We start from the raw sequence: 25,778 nt of genomic DNA, 5'->3' as shown, positions 1-25,778 counted from the left end.
CCATTGCTGGGATTCGAAACCGGTTCACCTCATTGGAAGGTGAATGCTCTATCCCCTTAACCATTGTGGCTCTAATTTATTTATTTTTTATATCTGTCACTGAACAGCCGACCCAATTTTAGGCTTACGACTACTGATGTTCAACTCTGTAATTTGGAACCCAATCCAGAAGACAAGGGAACTCCTGGATCAGTACCCCCAAAGGTATTGATTTGTTATGGGAGCATGGAGAACTTTGCGACTCGACAGATTTAACGTGCATCAGTCACCATTTACTACAAGGGGAGTCTTTGGCCGGCGGGGATCGAATCCATGATTTCTTGCGCATGGGCCCACTGCCCTACCAACCAGGCTATTCTAGCCCAATTTATTTATTTGAAACAAAAAAAAACAAGTTTTTGACATGTCCAGGTTTTACTAACTTTGTGGGAACCCTAACAATTAATTTCAGACAAAATAAATAAAGTGCATGTTTGAAATTAAAACTTTACTTATTATAAGATTATTAAAAGAAAATGCATGAAATTTTTCGACAGAGAAACAAAAATCAATTTACCTTCCATATCCCATAATGAATTTACATCGATCAGAGTACCTGAACGACGCACCTTAACTGAATGTGTGGCTAAATCATATTTCTTTCCTACTATGGTATTTCCATTCACTTTTTCCACTGGATGATCTGAAATTGTCAAAAAAAACACAATTTACTTTCTAAAAAGAGTAAAGTAACAGTTGAATACATAAATTTAAAAATCTATATGTGTCAAAGACTCTAGTGAAAATTTGCTACAACCCCAAAATATTTAGTTTTCAACAGAAAACCAAGAAAATAACCTATTTTTGAAGTGAGCTTGATTTATATATAATTCAGAGATCTCCAAACTGTGAAACAAATCTGGTATTGCTAATTTAACCCACAGTATCAAATATAACATCCTAATTAGAAGAAACACAACAACTGACTTCGATCCCTAATGGGAACTCGAAGCTCACCCAGCTCCAAATCGATGGATATCAGCTTGTCTGGGAAGTAAAGGCGGTTTGTGCACAACACTGACCCCATTACTACAATCTTTACGTTGGTCACGAAATGGTGGAGCCTTGATCTCACAGCAGGTTGTCGTGGGAGTGCTTTATTTTAGTATAACTGACTTACATAATGAAATGAAATTATTTTAAATTGTATTTATTGATATGTAATTTGTTCAAAAAACTTGTATGAAATCATATACTCTCGCATCATCTCACTCAATGGTTAGATCAGTTGTTTTCGACACCTGGGTCAAGAACAGGATGGCATGCCGCTGAGGAGAAATAAATTTAATTATAATTTACAATAATTTTAATTTCAAAATAGTAATTTAGAGTAGATTTTTCCCAAAGATTCTAAACTAACCCATGGTTTTACTGAGCTTTCACAAAAACTGGACCCCCATGTGAAAAAAAAAACACGAAATTGTGAGTAGATTATTTTAAAATTTCACAAAAATTTAGGAACGAAGAAAATTTAAAAATAAAAAAAGACAAAGTAGGAAAAGATCTTTTTTTCTGCAATTGCTTATGTTTGTCAATTGTGAATGCATAAAATAAATTTTATTACTTCACTTTTTTCTTCCTTTAAAAAAATTCTATATTACCTTCAGAAATACAGACTTCTAACATCCCCATCCCATTTAACGTAAAAGCTATTTTAAACATACCTGGTGATGATTCACGTCTTCTTTTGTTGCCTGGTGACAGAGTATAAGAAGATGCCATCAAGCCTCTAAAAAATTGATTGTACTGTAGGATACATACATACAAAGGAAAACTTTGAAAAAATACTATCAAGACAAAACAATGAATGTGACATAAAAATCAAACTTTCTTTGAAAAAGTAATTCGCATTAGATGCAGTGGATAAATATGGCTATTACTATTGAATGTTTGCCACTTGATAACCGTCTTTTTTTATTTAAATAATAAAATAAACAAAAACTAAATATTACAAGATTCTCAATCTATTTAGGAAAAAAAATCCCAAGACTTCTCTCTACATTTCCCCAAGATATTTTAATTAACTTTTGGAAGATGTTTTTGCCACTCATGACCAATTTTTGTCAGAAAGCCCCATAGTTATTTAATATGAAAGCCTATGAAATGATATAAAATGAGATTGTTAAACAATCTTTCTAATAAGAAGTAATACTTAACTTGCCAGAATTTCAGTCACATTGTATGATTTTCATGGAACGGTAGCAAAAGATGCTAGGATTATTTATTTTGAGCCTATTCATTGGGCTACTTATTGTTTTAGTTGATTCCAAGAATGACATGAAAGTTTTTGCTAAACTTCTTACATAGATATATGATCTGGATGGCCACAAACACACGGAAAAAATCCCCTAACTTCCCTAAAAATTCCCCCTTTTCTTTTAAAACTGACTTTAGATATTTTTCTACCTGATGGTATAAATTTTATCATTAAATTGCAGTTATGTCTGACTCTTATACAGAAAATATATTACAAAAAATTTTTATTTGCTATTAAAGTTAAAAGTAAACAATTTGAAAAAAAAAAAAAAATTATTGCACGTTCAGATTTTTTTGGAATTATAGGTTCCTTAAACAATTAGGCATCCCAATTAATTTTTTCTGATTTTTCGAGTATTTTGATTAAATTCTCTGACTTTTCCAGATTGATAAAATTCCCTGTTCCATGGCCATCCATTTAAAAAAAATATCACAAAATTACATCCCTTTTTTTAAAAAAAAAAAAGCAAAACAACATTTAAATCAAGGATGGATGATTCTTTCATAAGTTTTTCTTCTTAATACCCTGTCAATAAGCTTTTTTAAACTCGCCTCTATAAGAATAAAAATCGATAAAGATTACCGTTTTTGAAATATGGAATTCAGAACTGGTTCCAGAGCTCTCATTAAACTTGAAGTTCCTCTAAACTTTAACTGACCAACAACTTGTAGGAAACTTGCAAGGGGGAGCCTCCTATCACTTTGTACATGGAAGGTCCTAAATGAAAATTAAAACAATAATTATAACCAAATAATAAAGATAAATTTTCAAAATCGAAAAGCAGACAAATTTGCAGTATTAAATTACAAATCCAAAATTACTGCTAATGTAAATTTTTCATTGCTTTTTGCCTAAAGTCCACACATTGTATTAACTTCTGTACAAATTGTCTTCTTTGACTACGCCGAAATGGTTCACAAAAAGATTTGTTTTTCTCAGACGGCAATATTAGCCTCTTTTTCCTCTGGCAGGGTCAAGTTTAATTGCGTAGATATTAATGACCTATTCGACTGCAGTTGATTGTAACTAATAATTTTATTATTTTTTTTAAAGAGGTGCAAGCTGTACTTTCTTTGTATTTTCAAAAAACTAAAACAAGTCACTGTTCTTTTTTTAATATAAAAACTGTTTTATAAGTAAGAATTAATATATTTTCACTTATTCAAAACATCTTATTTGGACACTTTACAGATTTCAGAAATCAGCTCTTAAACACAATTTAACCAAAGTACAACAAAAATGATTACTTTAAATGCATATCAACAGCATCATTCAATGCAGCTTCATCCATTGCAACTTGCTTCAGTGAATTAATGTCTGATACCATAGACCTACGCAGAATAAAAATAACATTTTAAAACACTTTTTATGATAAGAATCAAGAAGATTACTAACAAATAAATGAATAATAATAAAAATAAAATAAAATAGAAAAACATATAAAATAAAAAATGAAAAGAATACATATAAAACTGATTAAGAAGACTATTTTGCGCGGATCAAACTTACTTACTAGCAACATTTTTATTTTACATGTTGCTTACAATAAAATAGAAAAAAATGGGAGTAATGGACTAAGTGCAAATTTACGGAGATAATATGTAGCAGGGCTAAAGAAGTTTAAAATACTTAATGATAACTGTCCTTCTAAAATGTTTTTTATAAACTTAATAATGTAAAGGCAATGAAAATATCAACTAAGAGCAAGTTCAGCTGAAATTTTTTTTAATAGGACTAAAGAAAGATACATAATAATTAAAGACTTAATTATGTAAACATCAATTAAGTGAGATATTTTTAAAGAAGGTTAAAAATGGGTACCTAATATTACTTTATTCAAAACAATTATTATAAAATACTAATATCAGAAGTACTTACTAATTATATATAGATTAAACACAAACAGATTATTAAGAGATCTTTAATTATAAATTGACTATATATACTGATTATACATGCAAATATTTCATTACATTATTATAAACAGAACTTTAAATCAAAAGTTTGCCCTCCTCTATCTGACCAAAGTTTGGTTCAACTGCTAGTAATTTTAGAAAAATTTATTGATGAATGACACCCTAATAAGTTACTTGAAAAATTCAATGTGACAGCCCCTGATATAAATCCTCATCTGGGTTTAAAGTTTCATTTCATTAACTTTTGCGTCTTCAAAATTTTTGGAAAGTGTGGTCATTTTTTTAACACCCTTGGAAAAATAGCTGTTATATTCAATAAATAAACATAGCTTTGTAAAGATATTTCTAAGCCAAGTTGCTGATGCTGAGGTTTAGCAAATGTTTTTTCAGAAAAACATTACAATTAAACTTTTTTTAAAAAAAAAATTCAACTTTAAATAGAAAGATTTTTTTCAGATTGCTGTTATACAATATTTTCTTTCTTCTTAAATGCAGTTTCATCTTAATTAATTTCAATAATTAAAATTAATTAATTTTAATTTTAGTTAAATTTTTCTTAATAAATTAATTTAAATGTCGTTTCACTTTAAATGATGCTCCAAAGTTAGATAAAAGGGTATTTATATGTTTGATTTAAAGCAAACAGAAAACACAAGTAAAGTTAGCCCCACAGATCCACAACTAAACTTTAAACACAGTAAGTTCACACATACAGTAGATGCAATGCAATGCAATTTTATGAACTGCAACCCCCATTGTAAGCCGCATTCCCTTTGTGAGTGTAAACAATGAAAAACGCAATTAAGAAATTTCTGAAACTAAACAAGAACAATCAACTTTTTACTTTATTTATTTGATTACTTACTAAGAGGTTACAATTTCAAAATCTAAACAAACCAAAATTGCAAAGTTTGTTTGTCATCAGTATCCAATGCTCTAAAATAATTCAAAAAATTTTTTCTGAAATAATAATGCCTGGCCATATTTTTGTATTTTTGATATTTTCACTTAGAAATTATTTAAAAACATTTTAAAATCGACCAGTTCTAGACAAATATTATAATATTAAATTGATAAGTTTAAAGATATGTATGTGAAATGATCCATTCAACACAAAACTCTATAAAATGCAAAATCTTGCATTTGAAATACAAAACCTCCCATTTGAAAGGCAAAACCTTACCTCTCAAAGTTTGTTCTAAAATTTCAAAGACATAACAGCAGAAATGAAAGTACAAACCTAAATTCGTCAAGTTCTAAAATTCCATCATTGTTACCGTCATAAAATCGGAATATGTAGCGACATCTCATTTCTGCTGGGGAGCCACCATGTGGAGTAACTGGGTTAATTACAGCCAATCCCAATAAAACTTCCCTAAACGTCAAGTGACCAGAGCAATTTACGTCAAAAGATCTAAAATAGACAAAATGTAGATCAAACCACAATAACTAAGACATGCTCAGCAAATTCAGTGAAGTGTGAAGATAAAGAGAAGAAGAGGCCAATAACTGTAAAAAAATTCTGCTATTGGCCACTAGTGAATGGTAGAAAAAATAGGGGAAATTTTTCTGACCTCTGTAAGTAGGTTTATGCAAAATTTATGCAAAGTATATTTCAGCTAATAAAATTTAGTGTGTGACTTTTTAAATCAATAATGCATAGCTGCACACAAGGATAGGAAAAAAACCAGTAGACTTTACAAAACATAAATTTTCTGATAAGTGTTGTATAATATGCTAAATTTTCTACATATAAGGGATTTTTATAGTAATCAAAATACAAACATTTTATTACTGTAAACACTATAAATATGATAGACATTAAATGCACTTAAATTTTAAATGCTTTTTATAACATTAACTAATAATGTTTAATACTAATAAACAAGTAATTTATTATAGATATTTGAAAGATTTCTTTTTAAATAGTTTAAAAAGATAATTCTGAATAAAAATAAACAGAAAATTTTAGAACCAAAAATTATTAAAGAAGCTTTAAACTGAACATTATAAATGAGGCTTGCTTCATTATGTATTAGTAATATTTATTTAAACATTCAAGCAAACAATAAAATGTGTTAAAATTCTACTTCAATAGGTATTTTCTAAATAAATTTGCTAAGTTTTAGAAATTTTTTTAAAACATGCAAAAACCAGGAGAATTGTTATTAAACCAGTAGACCAGGAGAAACTGGCTAAATCTAGTAATTTATTGGTAAATCCAGTAGAGTTGGCAGCTATGATAATGCAATAAAAATAATTTATAAACTAATGCAAAATTTATTAGTTTACAAGTCTGAAACAATTGTTATCATGATGATAAAATTATATTATTTTTAAATACTACTGAGCATAAATTTTAAAAAAAATAAAAAAGAGTGTTAGAAAATTTGATAACCAAATACAACCCCCTCCCCGAACTTTTAAACCAGCTTAAAATAACCTTACATACTGGGAATGATTACAGTTCCCCAAGTCATAAATACAAGAAATTAATGCTAATTATGCAAAAAAAAAACAAGCATGTGTTTTAAAGCACTTATGATGCATTTTCCACAAAAAAGTAGCAATCGGTGACAATTAACAGGCAAATTTGTAGTTGCCATTTTTTAATATTTATTCCTCGTGTAGTGATGATAAATCTGCTTGTCAGCTTTTTTGCATTGTGTAAACATATTACATAAGCCAATGAAAAAGTATCTTTGTGATTCATTTCATCAAATCTTTTTTTCCGTAAATAAAGCAAATGTGATTTGATACTGTTGTTCAAAGAAAGCTCCTTTAATATATTTTTAACAAAAGTATCTTAAAGCAAAAATTTGCGTGTTCAAATGACCTTGGAAATAAATCTCGATTTTGAAGGAAAGGACTACATATTATACAAATAGTATTTAAAATATTTATTCGAAAAGGGGAAATATTTCTGCTGTGGAAGGTATTTTCTCAGAATCTATGAATAATAGAGAATATATTGTATTTTGAAAATATAATTATTTTTAAACATTTGCTTATAACAAATGAACTTCCAGAGGCTGAAAAAACTATAATTTGATAGAAAAATTTAAAACAAATTTAGAACAAAGAACTTATTTTTTTATCATATTTCGTTTTTCGTATGAAGCTATAATCTGAAAATGCCTTCAAGACACCATTTAAAGTACAGATGAATTTCCAAACAGTATATCAGTTAAAAAAATAATTTTAAGGTTATAACTTCAGTAAATTATTTTTAATCTAGATGCAAATTTGATGAAAATTTATTATAAAACTCTTACATATAGTTTATAAATGAGAAAGCAGAGGTCATTTAATAAAATTTATATAGCAAACTACTTAGAAAAATTATGATAAGCTTAAAATGCAATTTTTCTAAACATGGAAAAGATTCACATATTTTACATGAGCCATGTGGCAACACTTGTCTTGCCAAAAACTTTTTAAAGTATTTTAATCAAGCAATTGTCATTCCATTCATTCTTTCTCTAAAAATGATGAGTAATAGAGGGTCTGATTGCCACTTAGGGCCAGGTACTATAGAGACAGAGAGATAATGATCAGCTATTTTCACTCAGAAAGCCAATTGAATTGAAAGTCTAGGTAAATTGACATAGTAGTCTACTGTTACAGAAACATCTACCATAAACAATAAACTTCTGTAAAAATTCAAATGGAAGCCAAAGACCCTACACCCCAGATCTATTTTGTATAACTTCCACATCTTTAATACGCTCAAAAAAGCATTTCAAGTTCATTGATTCTAGACTAAAAAATAAACGTGAGTGTACGCAACTTGTCCAATCAAAGAATAACCAATGGTTTTTAATTGGCCAAGCATCCTTTTCCTAATTGGCTAAAAAAATGCCCTGTTTCACATATTAATGCATATTATACCAGTTACATGACTTTTCAAGCTTGAATCATTAGATTTTCACTCTCAGGTGGAATGTAACTAGCATTACTCAATTGGCTGGGATCACAAAGAATTAATACAAGTATAACAGAAGGAATTATGTCACTTTTAAGCAGGAAAAAAAAATAACAAAGTTCTTCATTCACTGCTTTTCTGCAAGTTTGTAAAAAAGAAGTTCTTCATACAAGATGCCAGATTATTTAAGTAATATTGTGCAAGTAGAGTCACATAATGAGACAAATGCTTAAGTAATTATAGACAATACTTTTGAATTTCATTAAATAAAAAGTATCAAATAGCCTCAAACTTTTCATTTATTAACTTTACCCAATATATGAAACATTTAAATTACAAGTACATACTCAGATATACATGGGTGCCACTCTAAAAAAATTTTAAGACTGAACTTATTTTTTAACCAAATAATGCTGTCTAGTGTTGTTTGCCGAATTTTTAGAAATTTATATCTCACTGTCAACAAAATTTATCTTTCCTTGATAATAGCCTACTATTAAATCAATAATTTGGTTATTTTTTCAAAAAAAAAATTTTTCTTTAAATTATGCTTTTTTTTAGAAAACAAAACAAAAATAACACCTAACCTAGTATATCTTTTTACACCTATTACTGAACGACTAACTTTTTCCTGAAACTATTCATAGCTCTATTTTATACTTCATTACTTATATTTTGTTCCAGCATTATAATTTCTTTCTTTTTTTTTTTTTTTAAATAATCTTGATGGCCAGCATGTCAATAGGTTGGGGGAGAAGCGATTTAGACTCAGCCATCGTACAAATTTTATGTACACAAGCAGACAGAAGTTCAATCAAAACCATTCGTCAGGATTTAAAGAATAAGATTTAGTGTGGCTGACAAAAGAAAGATAAATAAAAGTCCTGACACCATTCTTTCATTGCAGTGTGGCACCATTACTACATCATTTTACAATAATTGTAAAAAAAATAACTATGTTTTCATTAAAATGAAATATTTTTTTTAATTTTTAACAAAAAGAAAGATAAATTTCTTATGAAAAAGAAAATTTAATTGAATTGGTACAATTTATTAGTCCGTTGATTTTTCTCAAGACTGATTTCAGTCCCCAGGACTGTAGAGTGGCACCCATGCATATAACAGTATTTTAAACACAATATGTTTTGTATTTTATTGCACAATGGGTGAAATATTAGAATGTTACCGAAATAATGAGGCAGCATTTTTGAATATCCACTCTTCTTCAAACCAACAGAAAGATTCCAAATACTTAACAAAAAGATGGAAGTTCATTGTTTCACAAGGATACACATGGCACATGAAGTCATAGTATATCAACTTTTGAGCTGAAACGATAAACAAAATGAAGACCAAAATACTTTTAATACAAACACCATACAATGAAGAAGAAAAAATTAATAATCACTGATTGTTTCGCCCCTTAAAATTAGGTTTCATCTCACAAAACATTCTCCTAAAATAAGTTGGAACTTATTTTAAGAGAATGTTTTGTTAAACAATAATTTGCATTTATAAGAGATTCAATTCACAATAATTTTTTTTACATAAAAATCACACTTGTTTACCACAGTATCATGTAAAAAAGAATTTATTCATATACATTTATGCAAAATTAATTTATTCACATATATTTTTTAAAGAACTTTCACCTAAACTCATAATTTTGAATGAATGATAATTTCTTTCTCAACCTTGCCTAATTAATTTTAGTTATCCCTTTCAATATAAAGTGCTGATAAATTTATTAATTACCTACACTCACTATATTTTACATAAAACTAATTTCAATTACACATTCAGTTTAATGTTATATAGTTTTATTTTTTAAAAAAATGCATAGACCTTCCCTTCTTCTATATGGTTTTCCCATTTTTAGCCCACACTGTATGTTTTTGATAATTTGAACAAATTTTGAAAGACAAAAAGCCAAACCCTGGAATGCAAAAAACTTTCAATTCAATGGACACTGGCATCAGAGATCTCAATGAAATTTGTAACAGTACAAAATTTATGCATTAATGCAAGTTAAAAATAACTTTATACCCACGCATGCATAACATACATAATGATTGATTACAAGTTGAATTAAAATTTATGCATAATCAGCAAACTAAAGAGTCAGGGTGCGTAGCCAAATCTTTCAACAAAAAATAAGCACTTTTTAAACACTCAAAAAATATTTTTAATCACTATATGCATTAACAAAATGTAAAATAATTTTTAAAGACTTTACATGATCATGATAAAATATCTAGTTTCTGACAGAGAACTCTTTTCTTTATTATATTAGCCATTATAAAATGATCGAGAGATTTTTCGATTTGATATTGGAGGGTGGAAAAAGAAGTTTGAAATAGAGAGTATCTTGCAAAATGCAGCAGAGTTGCACATGAGAGTGCAATAATCTCACCGAACCCAGCTCAGTATATATGCACAAACGGACATACAAGTATTTCATCAAACATGCAAAATGATAGGCGCTTTCATACGCTAGGGACCGACGGTACGCCAAAATAGATTATGGTTGAATGAATTGTGAAAACATCGAATAGAACAATGTAAAAAGCACGCTTTTGCATAATACGTGGCGAAAATCGACAAGGTAAAGAAAAAAAATCTCATTTTCGAAAAGGGAAAATTAAGCACTTTTTTAAAAACGTAGCCCATGAAAAAGCACGTTAAAGGGCTTTTGAAAAACGAAAATAAGCACATTTAAGCACTTTTTAAAAACGCTACGCACCATGAAAGTACTTTTTTTTTTAAAAACTTTTTGGAAAAATTTTATGTAATTAGTTTATTTCATGAATCTTGTTTGCTAAGTATATCTGATAAATTTTTGTGATATTCGATTCTTTATTTCAAGTAAACACCTGATACAAATCTTCTATCCATATTCTTATTATGCAAATGTTTAAGGACACTTCAATATATCTATTATATATAATTCTCTTACGTGGCTCCCAAATTTTGGTTGTATTTCTTTTCCGCCGGTGGCAACGTTTGCTTTGTTTTGAATACACCGAAGCATTCTGCCTTTTAATGATGTGTTTCTGATCTAATATATATAATTCTCTTATGTGGCTCCTAAATTTTGGCTAAAGTACTTTGTACAACTAAATAAGATTCTTTTCACAACAGTTAAATATTTACTTTATTTTCCTCATTCATAGAGAAAACAGTCGGCAAAGAATTCTGTTAGGTTAAAAAACATTTCACTAAAAAAATAATGAAATCTAAAAGAAATAAAAATAAACAACTTAAAAAATAAAAATGCTGTTGCCATCCATAGAATATTTTGAAAGTTAACTTAGCAACATAAATCAAAATGACATAGAAGTGCAACTAGATCAAAATTTTGATACGTGAGCGCTTGACGTAACAAATCCTTCAATTCTAAAAGTGTTGTATCGCCAAATGCCCAAATTAACAATTGTGTTCTTAAAGAAATTCTATAAAAAGTTTTAAACAACCTACTTCTACAACTGCTTCTTGAAGAACTTGGCTCATTGATTAAAAATATTGTTTTAATTTTACAGTACTAACTTTACTTCTACTTTCATTATTGCTATGACCCTCTTTCATTACATTTTACAACTTCATGCTGAATTTGAGGTTGAATACTGACATTTTGTTTTGTTGGTTGTTACTGACATTTAGAAATGTGTACATAAAAAAAATAGTATTTAGAGGTTAAGAGTTGACTCAGAAAAATTTGAATTGTTGGCATTGAACTTAACAATGGAAATAATCGTTTTTGTGAAAAATTGAATTGTATTGATGACATCAAAACTAAAAATATTGTGTTTCAACTTAACAATACTACCTTAATTTGTACTTTAGAATTGCCTCGGAGAAGTTTGAATTGTTAGCAATGACTTGAACAAAAAGTTTTATTTCAACTGACAAATACTATATTATAATTTTAACTTTTATCTATGACTATACTCATTTTCTTACTCTTTTCTTTGTTTTTTATACATTTTATTTTTTTGTGATAAAATAAAAAACTTATAGTTGTTCTGCTTCTGAACACTGATGAAAACACAAAATGATGGGCTTCATCAACAATCAAAAATATATACATTTATTTTACAAATTCCATATTATTAAGGTGGCGCCCTTCAGAGAATCAGAAATACATAATTATCTTCATCAAAGCCGATGCTTTACATCAGGCGTTCAGTGGCAGACTACTATTTCATATTGTTTTACAACACATGACTTTAGCCCTCGGGTGGGAAAGACTTTAAAACAAAACTTACAACAGTTACTTTTCACAACAACTGAAATTTAGAATAGTGTGCTTAAGAAAAATATGTGAACTGTTTGCAATTTCAAATTAATATTGAAATGTACAGGTTTAGAATTTTCCACAGTGAAAACTTTTCGGAACTTCAATATTCAAAAATGTATACATAAACTAGACGTTAAGAACGTATCCAATGAGCGAGCAAAGCGAGCATCGGATTGCGAAGCAATCAGAAACGAACTGTGAAAGCAGTTCCGGGGGTTGGTGAGCGCCAGCGAGCAGGGGGCGAAGCCTCCTAGTTTTTTTTAATACTAAATTCTTTTTATTTGTTTTTTTAGTACAGAAAGAAAATGATTTGGTAAATAGTTTTGAACAAAATTGTTTAAATAATATAAAGAATAGGCAATTTTTAAAAAAAATAAGAAGAAAGAGGAAGGAAATGAGTTGGTTTCTTAAATCAAAAATTCTACATACATAGTTGATATAAAAATTAATAAAGTACAAAAGAGAAATCGTAAATTTTCTTATAAATTAGGCTTTTTTATATCAGAATTAATATATTTAATCTGCAGCACAATGTCTGTAACACTAGCATAGTCAGAAAAATTTTGTACTAAATAGTAGGCTTAATTTAAAATGCATATAGTATGCACATGCAAAGTTTACATATATAGGTTAATTAAAGTTTTATTGTTAAAAATTTATGCTAATTTAAGTTACGTTTTTTTTATACGGTACTTTAAAAAAATGGAATTAATCCCTACACACTCTGTGCCTAATTAAGAAAAACTTTTGGAAATTACCAAGAAAAGCATATTTTTTAAAGTCTTTAATGTTTCTTGTTATATTTCTTTCATTTTCCAAAATTCAAGTAGAAAAATAATAATAATTTTAAAAAATAATAACTGTTTTTTGTTTTTTTTTAAACTTATAGTTACCAGAAGATTGGCACAAAATTTTTGTCTAAAGACTGAAATGAATACAGGGGTGATTGTGAGCCCAACTCAAAAATCCTGAAAATTTCTTGAGTGAAATCATTAATGACACATTTCAAAAAATGTATGTCTTTATAAATTTAAATCATTGATATTTTCACAACATGAAATTCTAAATAAATTATATGCAGCATAATCTAAATGAATAATTATGTATAAGTTTACTTTTATCTCTAATCACATTTATTACTCTACCAGAAAAAAATATTTACAAATGAAAGAGAGGCCAAATATAAATTCCAGTTCTAATATTTTTAAATAAAATGTACAAGAATTTTTATACATAAATGTGATCAACGATTTCTAGAAACTTCTGAACCTTGAATTTCCGGATGGCGGTTGGCGAAAAATCTGGACTTTTTTCCGGTTCACAGCCATCTCCGTAAACAATAATTGAGCAAATTTCAGACGAAAAATTTCGGATTGACCTCTCAGCAATTTTTTAGCCTTTTCTTTCATTAAAAAAAAATCTGAGCTAAAAATTATTCTGAAACCCCCATTGTTGTCTTGAAGTGTTTTTGCAACCAAGAAACTAGTTAAACAAATATTTTTTTTCCTACCTAACAACAGGCACTGAACATTTTACATTCTTCACCTAGGAAGATGCCCGAAGTGCTGCTCATTTAACGTTGCCCAGTGAGCACCTGTGAACCTAAGTCACTGGAGGGGAGCAACGTTACCCACGCCACACTGCCACAGATACCCATTTTTATAGGGTGGACCACATTCAAGCAATAGAGAACAACACACAGAGAGAAACATCTATGCCCTGAGCGGGATTCGAACCCGTAGCCACTGGCTTCGCAGTCAGGCACTCTAACCACTCGACCATCTGGCTGGCAGTTAAAGAAATATAAAACAGATTATATTACATAATATAGACAGTTACCTTCAAGGGAAAAACCAGCAGACTCTACCAGACATTCCTGAGGAGATTTAGAAACATTTTCAATTTCCTTAAAACAAGTGATAACAGACAAATTAATAGAATGCTCAGAATACTCAGTAAGGTACGGGGATGCTTGTTTCAAATGCTTGCAAATTTCCGAAGGCTCGCAGCTTCTTAAATCCCTTTTATTCATTTTCTCAATGTCAGAAACAGAAAACCAAGAAATGTCACTCACATTCTAAAAAATAAGCAAATTTTAAAAAAATGAGCTATAAAATTACTAATGATTAAAACAATGAAGAACTATAAATTTTTATTTTCTTCAGGGTATCTGCTACAATTTAGATTTTTAAATTCAAGACCAATTCCAAGAATTTTTCATGATTTAAAGAAAGTTACTACTTTCTCCGACAAAAACACATCAATAAATTTTAAAAACATTATACAGTCAAACCCCGCTATAGTGAACCTTCAAGGGATCGAAATTTCGGTTCACTATAACCTTGAGTTCACTATATCCGCTACGCAGGCAATTTAACTAATGGTTCCCAAACTCTTCCCTTTTATTGCATATTATTCAAATAAATGACTGAAAAATATTATGTAGTAGCAAAAAATGTGTTATTTTTCATTACTCTTCATCTTGCATACAAAAAAAATGAGTAATCTTTAGATAATGAGCAATCCTCAACATCAGATATGGAAACACTTCCCGACTCTCAGATAATTTTTCCGGAATTTCTGTTATTCCGCTTTTTAAACCTGTCTAACCTGCCATTCGAGCACATAAAAGTAGTTCTATAAAATCGCTTAGCAAATTCATCGACATCTGCCCAGATACTAGAAGATTGCCACTTCTTCGAATGGTGAACCACTTGAGTAATGCTTCTTCAACATCCTTGTGATCTGCTTTTCTCAACTTTTTTCTGCCATCTAAATTTTTTTCATGAACAAAAGTTATTAATTGCCTATTTTTCCATATATTACAAACTGCAGATTTGGATAGCTTATATTCCCTGCAAATATCAGCTTGATTGCATCCATTTTCAATTTTTCTGATTATGCCCATTTTATCATCAATGGAGAACGTTTTACGTTTACTGCTCGCCATAGTTAAATTTGTGACACTTGTTTGCAGGATTTTTTTAACTGAACTGAGAGCAAAAAGGAGTTGAAATGAGGGCCTTATCAACACATATTAAGGCCCAACCCTTTGACCAAAAATGAATAATTACTCATTCCCTCTGACAGAAAATGCATATTGATCCCACAGACACCTTACAGGTGCATCATCTGCCTGAGTTGGAAACATCTGCTTGGTTTGCTTAGGGATGGGAAATTGAGATAAAAGAAGAAAACAAGAAAAATGCTTATCGCTACATTCCCCTCTATAGATTGTTTTAAAAATCGGTATATGTATTTATTTTGAAGTAGAAATTTCGAAATTATTACAAAAAAAATTAAGAAAAAAATCAGTTGAAGAGAGAAAAAAGTTCATTATATCCAACTTCCTCACATTTTTGGTTCACTATATCCACAGAAAATAACATTACATGTGTATAGCAAGGCACGGGACCGAACAGTTCGTTCACTATAAACCGTGTTCACTATAGCGGGGTTTGTCTGTAATAACATTGATTGAAATGATAGGTATAACTAAAACTGTTATACTCTGCATCTTCATATTTATAGATTTTAAATTTAAAAAACAGAGTAAAGAAAGAGTTGAAGCAATAAAATAGCTGAAAAAAATACAAAAGCAAATTTTTTCTTTTCTTTTTTTCTACAGAATTATATTTTAAAGACACTTTTATGTTCATCGGAAAGGACAGAAATACTCCTGATTTTCTGTTCTTATTTCTGAATAAAACAAAATCGCCAATGACTGGCTTGCTTACGTTAGAATTTTAAATTTATAAAGTAAAAATAATATAATAAAAATTTTGAAATCACAGAAGCTTAAAAGATATTTCCCTCTAGAAATGATGTTTTTTCCTTCATTTTTTGAAAGAACGCCATTATTTTTAAAGAACATGATGAAAACATTTTATATTTTAATAAAATATAACTATGGGTGGTGATTTTATTACAAAATCAGATATTCGGAACACCATGAAATTAGAGGGGGGGGGATTCCATTTTAAAAATTAGATTTTTTGGCGACTTCAATCCATGACTTTCCATGATTTTTTTTTAAAAAATAGTTAAAATCATGACATTTCATGACAAATTTTGTCCAATACCGAAATTTATGACTTTCCATGATTTTTCATGACTTTCCAGGAGTGCAGATTCCCTGTATTTAATATTTTACCCTGTATATAAAGGAATTACACACTGTATTAAAAAGGAATTTAGAAGCAGTATAAATGATTGATTTTGTAATAAATAAAGAATTTATACTTTACCTCAACAAATTGATCAACTTCAACTAGAAAGATAACTCTATTAACAGGTGAAATATTTTGATGATACTGTACATGACAAAGTTGAAGGATTCCAGATAATTTATTGGAAGCGCCAATATTCTAAAACAGGAAGAAATTTTTTTTTTATTACTATTTCAGTGATGTCAACCAGTAGTAAATTTTGTTATTTTTTTCATTTTTTTTTAAATTCAAAGCTGCTTTCCATAATAAGTATCTATTAAATCTTTATTAATTAATGAATATTTTATTAGATACAATCATTATAATTTTATGAAAACACTTAAATGGAAAATTTAATATACAGTGAAACCTCCTGTTATGCACACTCTTGCAAAACGGACGCCTCCCAATACGGACATATTTTTAATTCCCCATGAATTTTCTAAGAATAAACCATTATGTACATTCTCTACAAAGGGAACACTCCCCTAACCGGACGCGGACAGACATTTTTGCCCTGAAATGTTTTTGTCTATCTCTTCAAATCGGACACTATTTTTTCTAAATTCTAAAAAAAAAACTTTTTCTGCTTTAAATTAGAAGGGGGGAAAATGTTACCTTTACCCATTTTTAAGGCACATACATTTTTTGCCTTATCCATAACTAAAAATATTGTTAAGCTATTTCACAAGTAAAGAATCACTCTTTCTTCGGTCACCTCGCCTTACCTTTGCAAAGAAAGGAGAGAAAATGATATTTCTAGTCGGACATCTGGACGACGCAAGTTATGAGACCCCACAAGATGAAATTATGTCTTAAATGCTCTCAATACTTCTTCCTACTAAGATTTCCTTCATTTTCTTATAAATTTTTACGTTAAATAAAGTCTTTAAAAAAACTGTATTTAATACAGCTGGGGTAATAAAAAAAAAGAACATAAACATAATGATTGAGGTGTTCATATAAATAAAACATTTACTCAGGCACTTATGAGATGATTAATAATGAATATATCAACTGCATAGGTCCTCGCACCTTACAGGTAAGCATTGATTTATTTTGTTTTCTGTGAATCGCAGGTTTATTTTCAAGGAGGTATTAGCCATGTTTCCTATCACCTGATGTGTAGGGTTGTAAACCTAATTATTGAAGTCGACTGAGGAACTTGTATATCTGTGATAATAGGAATATTATCTGTACTATTCCTTTATATCCACTCAGGAATGCTATTCATTTATCTGTGGTTACATCTAGAATTATGTATTTATATCAAACTTTTTAGTACATTTGTTTTGTATAGAAAAATATATTTTTTAAAGTTTAATTAAATATCCTCGTAGATAGTTATTGTAGATTTTTTAATTATTTCTATAACATTGAAAATATTCAAGTTGAAACACAAGCATCTTTATTAGGGTACCCTTCCTGTAAACGGACAACTCTCTTAAATGGAAAATTATTCCGGTCCCAAGAGTGTCAACTTAATCATCGTTTCACTGTATATGTATAGAAAATACTTTCAGACTTGGAAAAAAGATTAAGAATTTTGTTAAATTGTTATGAGGTAAGTGATTTGTGAGAAGTAAATTCCTGTATGGTTCCTTGTATTATCTTTAACATTTCTGTGGTTATTGAATTGTTAGCTTCATTTAGTTATAAATTAAAAGAGATTAATTAAACTATTTGCAATGAAAAATCTGGACACCATAAAAATGTCATAACGACATTTGCTTAATTAAATCAATATAAGCCTCATCAATTTAAGAAAAAAATAAAAATATTGCTTTTAAAAAATTAATGAGTAATTTTTCCTCCAGAATATAGATCAAGAGTACTGAAAAGGGGGAGATTTCCATATTGCGATCTGTGGCAGAATGATCACCTAGTCTTGGAAACTTCCGGGCAGTGGCCCGCGAGAAACTAAAAAACTCGAAACATCACAGAACTCGAAAGGTATAACTCATAGCCATCCTCGGGCAAACATCTACATGCTTCTTTTAAAAAAATTTTGCAAGTTTAAAATCTATTTGGCACCTTGGCGATTGTAGTTGACGCGACAGATCAGGATACAGAAATATCCCCAAAAAGTTTTACAACAAACCAAGTAAAAATCAGACTACGAACTACCTTAAATAACAACTTAGTAGTGGACCATCACTCAAATCCAAACCATAACAATAAAATAATTATTTGTTTATTTAATTTTTTTTTTTTTTTTACAACTGCAATGGGTCTTTTAAATAAGGGTCTTTCACAGACGAAGAATTGTACCAATATTCATATGTAATAAAGAATAGAAAATTGAAATGAGACTTGCATATATCTTGTGAATAATTGTGAACTTAAAATAATTGTGAATGTATTTACGTTACTTTCATTATTTCTTCAGCAATCATTCTCCAAGTTTTGTCTGCCTTCATTTCAAGATAAGGAAACCACCAGCCACATCCTTCAACGTTTCTTAATCCAATCTTTTTATCCAATTTCCGAATAATAAATAAGCATACAACATCTTTTAAGATTTTTTCAACGTTCCAAAATCGTTCATAACTGTCTGTTAACTCATTCATATTTCCGGTGTACCATATATCTTAAGCAAACTATAGATTCAATGTCATAGTTGAAAATAACAACATCTTAGCTTTACACAATAAGTGCGAGCTTGAAAAGAATAGTAAAAATTAATAATTTACTAATTTGAATTTATTACTAATCTTATTTTGTTTTGATACGCTACAGCGAAATAATACTTCCGGCTGCTTACTTTCGTAACAAGCTGAACCCGATTTTGAGTGTTTACGTTTACGAAAAAGCGTTTTCAAATTTTTTTTTATTTTACTCAAGTTCTGTATTTCATGCTTCAATAAAACAGAAGTAGGCTACTTAAAACGTCTAAGATAATTTGCATTTTAATAGTTAGCGAGTCATCTGATAAAGTTTTGGTTCATTTTCTTGCGATTCGATTATCAAATATGGCTCAGGTATTATTTCTTTTATAATTTATTTTCCTTGCTCTAGTTCCTCCTAAAATTCAATTATAAACTTAAACAGATGTACTGGTCAAAGAAAAAATGTTACTAGATTTATTCCACTTAATCTTTAATATCTTAAATAATTATCAGGCTTGGTAAAAAAATAATTGGAAATAAAATTATTTTTTTAATATAATTTTGAACATTGCTGCTATAAATTAAAGAAAAGAATACTGTAGCAGCTCATCGTTACCTGTCCCTTTTTTCTTTTTTTTTTAATGTCATCTTTAAAAACGTATCCACCCATTTTACCTTCTAAAAGAAGTACTCGCCTGTTTACGCCCACTACAATCACCTAGACCTAGGCAAAAGAGAGATTTTGAATTTGCAAAAATTTTAAACAGGAACATGTAGATTTATGTTTATACCCTTTGAGTTCGTCCCCTTCCCTGCAAAAAAAAATATTTTTTTTTTATAGTTTCTCGAAGGTCACTTCCAAAACTAGGTGATTATTTTGGCTCATACCAATACAGAAAAATTCAATAATTTGCTGCTCTATAAACAGGTATATTTCTGTAGTGTGATCTGCCAGACTAAATGCAATCGCCAAGGTGCCAGCCACATTATTTTTAAATGGGAAAATTGTTTTTAATAAAGCTTGTTGAAGATTGCTGGGATTTCTGCGAGTTATACCCTTGAAGTTTGTTCATTCATTTCTCTGCTGCTTTTTAGTTTCTTGTTGGCTGTTGCATGGAAGTTGCCAAGACCTCTGTGCAGCTTACTTATATTCTACCTTACTTAACTTATTATTCCGCCACATATCAAACTATCACATAACAAACTTGTTATTCTGCCACATATCATGATTTGGAAAAAAAACCTAAAATCTAAAAGGTTTGCTCTACTTGATTATTTCTTTTCCTTTAACCATTTGTAGTAGAGCAAACAATACCTTTAACCATTTGTACCATTTGTTAACCACTAGCAGTAGAGATAACTTCAATAATACTCTCAAAAATTTGCATAATCTTATATTGACAACCATATCAAGTTATTTTATTAGTTCAAAACAGGGTTGGGTTTTTGCCATCAAAAACTGGTTTTTGACATGACAGTGGTAAAAACCGTGTTTTTACTGTTAAAAACCATCAAAAGCCTACTGTTTTCTTTAATTTATGGCATATAGCGGACAATATATTATTTTCACATAGTTGTCTTTATAAATGAATGTTGTAAATGATTGCTATTGATTTTGCAACTATATACATGTATTCTTATAAAAGGATATTCATATAGAAATATTGTAATATACTTATTGAAATAGTGATACTTTCTTTTATCATTATAGCTTGATTTGCAAAGGATTCAAAATTTTGCACTTCTTAATTGTTAGAAATAAACAAACAAACAAAAAAGTTTGGAACTATTTATAAATTCAAGAACTAAAGAAGAATTTAAAATTTGGCATTTCTTAAATATTAGAAATAAGCTAAACAAAACTTGTAACTACTAACAAACTCTAACTCAAGAATGACTTGACGTTCTTCAGTAATGTAATATGCTAAACAAGATGATGCTTGGAAATGTTGAAAATTTTGTTTAGTATCCTAATATTTTACTTCAAATAGTATGTTTTGATATAATCATGTTGGGAAAATGCAAGAATCTGTTCTAAAATATCTTTTAACAACTTTTTTTTCTAATTTTATTGCCCAAAAAGGAATTAATTTTAAATTATAAGCAGTTAAACTCAAATAAAAATACAGTTTTACCAAAACTCTGGGTTTTTGACAGAGGGTTTTTTGACATGACGGTAAAAGCCATCATGTGTCAAAAACTTGCCAACCCTGGTTCAAAAGTATTGCAGACAACCCTAACCAGTTTTCTAACTAGGCTGCACTTAATATCATGCTCCTCTCTGTTTATCCTACAGAAATTAGTTTTTGAATACTTGTTACTAATTAACAGTAATCTTCCAGTTGGTGATATTTCTGTATTGATACCTGTTCAAGCCAATTACAATTGTCAAAGAAATTTTAAACTGACAAAAATTTATCTTTAGAATATAATTCTGTAGGAAAAAAAATTATTTGCTTTTGTAATTTTTTCTCCTATTTTATTGCTTCAACTCTTTTTTTTTTTTTCCTTCTGTTTTTTAAAATATATAAGTATGAAGATGCAGAGTATGTCAGATTTGGTTATGCCTATCATTTCAATTAATGTTATTATAATGCTTTTTTAAATTTATTGTTGTGTGCTTGTGGGAGAAAATTGTAACTTCCTTGAGTCATGAAAAATTCTTGGAATTAGTCATGGATTTCAAAATCTAAAATATGGCAGATACCCTGAATCTAGATCCCTTTTAACTGATAAAATAATTAGTTTTAACTGATTTCCTTTTTAACTGATAAAATACTACTACTCTTTATTTCAAAAACACTTTTCTAATTTATTAAGAACTTTGACCCTTATATAAGTAATTTTGTTAATCCTAGTTGGAGTACCAGAAATCTTCTATGTAGGCCAACAAATTTATTCCAGAAAATATTTTTTAAACAAATTAAGTAATTTGTAACATCTTTAGAGTTTTTGAAACAACAATTAAATTTAATAAACTAATTATTATTTAATACTCTTTTTTAGATCCACGAATTCTCTGTAAATATGACTTGTGAAGGCTGTTCTGGAGCAGTGAATAGAGTTTTAGGAAAATTAAAAGGTGCTTGTTGAGTTTTGCCGATTATATATTTTTTCTGTTAAAACATTATGAAGCTATAATTCTTTCTGTTCCTATTTTTTTTCTCCTTTTGATACTTATTTTTTATTAGTTTTTGATGTTATTACTTATGTTTTTCCTGTTTAAGTATTTATTAAAAAAAATATTTCATCATCAATATTCAGAATATTATAAATATTTGTAATATTCTTATAGTTTGACTATATTCTTATAGTTTGACTATATTCTTATAGTTTGACTATATTTTTATAATGACGAATAGAGCTCAAAATTTGCTTTAATATGATTTAAAAGTTTGAAGTATAAAAATACAAAAATAAAATTATTGCATAATTCTGTAACATACTTACAAAATCTTGCTTACCAAACTTGGTACGAAGTAGAACTGGGTAAGTATAATTTTCTTTGGTACTACACATATATTGATACTGATGCAACTCAGTTTTAGTTACAAAAACCTGATACTTTTTATATCAGATACATATCAATATTGATTTATATTTTAATTAATAGAGATGTTAAAAAATAATAATAAAAACTATGTTTTTATTAAATCTAATGTTATTTAATTTTTACTCACTACTTTGAAAGATTACTAGAAACTTATTAAATTTTCAAGACATTCAGATACGTTTTTTTTTTATATATATATAAGTTATAAATTACGATTCAGAACAAAATCTTTTAAATTTTTTCTGTGCATGCACAGTTTAAGAGGATAACTTTATATATTCATACCTTATGCAATTTTCAATAATTTTTTTTTTCTTTCAAATTTTCAAATGTTTTTGTTATTAAATAGGAATTATGTTAAAAATTTTATTGAATATTTCTGCAGTTATAGTAAGAAAAAGGGAAATAATTTGTTTTTCATAAAAATGTCTTGACTCCATGAATATTTTAGCGTAACTTATGAAATTTTGTGCAGTTATTCCATATGATAGCCAAAAAAATTATCATATTGCAAGTTTATTACTGTTTTTTTTTTTTTTTTAGCATAGATGTTCAAAAACACAATTTTTCTTTTGTTATTTATTGTCGGTCCCTTAAATCTCTAATAGCCTTAAACTATATTGATATGTATGAGTAATCGCGTGACCTAAACACCTCTTAAGTTATAAATTAATTCTCTTAGTATTTTTTGAGAAATATCAAAAAAAGAGTAAGAGTATTATAAATAGTATTGGAGTGTTTCCGTAATTTACTCAATAACTCTTGTATATTGATAATATAAAATATCTCATATGAGTTTTTTTTATATTAAATCATAGTTTAAAATGAGTATCTCTAATTTAAAAATAGAAGATCTTTCTTTCACAAGGAGTTGTAAAGATTTAATTTTATAATTAAAAGATCATTTTCAGATGTATACATATATATGTGTGTATAAATATGTATATACTAGCTGAATACCCAATCTTCGTACGGGACTTTAAAATAATAAAAAAATCAATAAATCAGGACTAAACAACATTTCTAATTCATGCACAAAATGGGAAAGATAAATGCCAACACAAGTATTAAGCTAAAATGTTTTCAATGTTTTTTAATTTATTATGTGTTGCCCTTCTAGGTGACTTTATGTTATTAGATTAAGCAAAACATGTACTTAGTCATTCGGCCTATCAAAATAAATATTAACTTTATTTCTAACATCATCTGGCATAATGCTGCTGTTCTAGACAACTCATGATATTTTAAATTTACCACAACCAAGCTACTTTTTCCTGTACTTATGTCTTCGAAGGGCCATAAAAACCTATTACCTGAATATCTGTCATAAAAATTTACAGTATAGGCACCAAGTACACTTATAAAATACTTTGTACCTATGTAAAAGTATATTTGGTGCATATTGAAACTGTATAATAAGTTTCCATAATGCCAGTAGTGCCTACTACCAAAATGAAGCATATTGTTGTGTTAATAATAGTATGGCAACTTTTTATGGGACTCTATGACAAATAAGGGCATTTTCTCCATTAATTTTGCTTTTTCGCCCATAACTTAGTTTTTATTTAAATTAGTTTCAAAAGCAATTAATTGAATAGTGACAATAGTTTGTCGATTTTTACTCGCTCTTAAATGAATTAATGCAATTTCTCAAATTATTTTGCCTTTAGTATATAGCTTATTATTTTATTTCAATTAATAAATATTGATAAAATTGATTATCTCTGGGGTCAATAATATTGGTATTATTTTACCTTTATCCTCAATCAGTATCATATTTGAACTAATTATGATTTTTCAGTACAAACTTATTTTTTTATTTCAATTACTGTTTAATTTAAATGCAACTATTATGTTGATCATTCAGTTTACCTGGCATAACAAATTAAAAATAATTAAGTATTACAGAATGCACAATAAGCAATTTTTTTGATTAAAGCTCTAAGCTAGGAAACATCATTAATGTTATCTTTAATATATTTAACAAAACTGAATCGTTTTTAGCTTACTTTAAAGCAATGGCTGCAACTCAACCACAATGAGAAAATTCTTTTTTTAAGTATCTATGAATAAAAAAAATTTCATTAAAAAATCAAAAATCAGGCCTCTTAATTTGTTTACAGCTGTACTAATTTAGTATCATGTTGAATGTCGTATTTATAGAGCCTACAGATTGCTCATAGTATGGTATGCAGATACACAGGCACAAATTCCTTAATGTATTATGTATGCATATGTATTATTCCAACGAAGACCTGTGCAACATGAGACTGGATATGGTAATTCTAACATGTAATCTAGTGTAACAAATAACTATAATCACTTTCTGAAGTGTAGAGTAATAATAGTATGTTATTGTTAATCACCTTTTTAAACTCCATTTATTTTTCTCAATGCTTAGTTATTTCTATTTTGATTAGGTAATGGTGTTGATGATTTCTCAGTTGATTTGGAAAATAAGAAAGTCAAAGTAACTTCATCTTTGCCTGCTACATCAATTTTAGAAACTCTGAAGAAAACTGGGAAAGAATGCACGTATATTGGAACATCATAAATAGAAATAAATTTATAAATTTTTGAATCATTGTGCTTAAAGTTGCAACTTTTTGATGTTATATTATTTTTTTCTTGATTATGTAAATGAATTTCTACTAGTATATTTTTATAATAAAGAATAATTTTTTAATGCTGCCAATTATGGTTATATTTTTAAAATAACTCACAAAAAAAAATTTATATTCTCAGAACAAAACGACAAAATAAGAAACAAAAATGTTTTAATTCCAAAGCTGTGTTATAATCTGAATATCGCCTAAGCTTATTAGACCTGGATCTAGTAGCAGGTTTTGTTGATTTAAGTCCCCATATTTTTTAAAAAAGTAATTGATTTAAATCAAAAGATTTCTTTTTAAAGTATCTGATTTAGAAGTTTTCAGAGGGTAATAATATAAAATTGATACAAAAATTTTATTGA

General features: G+C 28.5%; 2 protein-coding genes across 4 annotated transcripts in view; one reads left to right on the top strand and one right to left on the bottom strand.

Moving 5' to 3' along the window:
• Positions 1-19,426, bottom strand: part of LOC107444896 (uncharacterized) — a 60,301-nt gene extending 40,875 nt beyond the window's left edge. The window contains exons 1-9 of one of the 3 annotated variants that reach the window (XM_087157956.1): positions 19,015-19,426; positions 16,682-16,801; positions 14,274-14,511; positions 9,324-9,465; positions 5,453-5,626; positions 3,544-3,627; positions 2,879-3,013; positions 1,704-1,768; positions 557-682 (exon numbers count right to left, since the gene is read on the bottom strand). In XM_087157956.1, coding sequence (XP_087014082.1) covers positions 557-682; positions 1,704-1,768; positions 2,879-3,013; positions 3,544-3,627; positions 5,453-5,626; positions 9,324-9,465; positions 14,274-14,511; positions 16,682-16,801; positions 19,015-19,212 — 1,282 coding nt within the window. In that variant the 5' untranslated portion in view covers positions 19,213-19,426. Of the gene's footprint in view, positions 1-556; positions 683-1,703; positions 1,769-2,878; positions 3,014-3,543; positions 3,628-5,452; positions 5,627-9,323; positions 9,466-14,273; positions 14,512-16,681; positions 16,802-19,009 lie in introns of all 3 variants that reach the window. The other 2 variants (XM_087157959.1, XM_087157957.1) reach the window with 2 other exon arrangements.
• Positions 19,427-19,483: 57 nt separating this feature from the next.
• Positions 19,484-25,499, top strand: Atox1 (Antioxidant 1 copper chaperone). The gene is made up of 3 exons (XM_071178055.2): positions 19,484-19,623; positions 22,258-22,333; positions 25,225-25,499. Exons 1-3 carry the CDS (start codon positions 19,615-19,617, stop codon positions 25,356-25,358), a joined length of 219 nt encoding a protein of 72 aa, XP_071034156.1. The 5' UTR covers positions 19,484-19,614; the 3' UTR covers positions 25,359-25,499.
• The last annotated feature ends 279 nt before the right edge of the window (positions 25,500-25,778 follow it).

This window comes from Parasteatoda tepidariorum, chromosome 2 (assembly GCF_982258835.1).
Source record: "Parasteatoda tepidariorum strain Cologne lab strain chromosome 2, Ptep-v5.0, whole genome shotgun sequence".
Lineage (NCBI taxonomy): Eukaryota > Metazoa > Arthropoda > Arachnida > Araneae > Theridiidae > Parasteatoda > Parasteatoda tepidariorum.
Note: the sequence above shows the minus strand (reverse complement) of the source record. Positions and strands in the feature narration are given on the sequence as shown.

Excerpts from the sequence above, each read along its gene's own strand:
- Atox1 (XM_071178055.2), top strand. Across the intron at positions 22,334-25,224 it reads AGTTTTAGGAAAATTAAAAG|GTAATGGTGTTGATGATTTC; the intron begins GTGCTTGTTGAG and ends TATTTTGATTAG.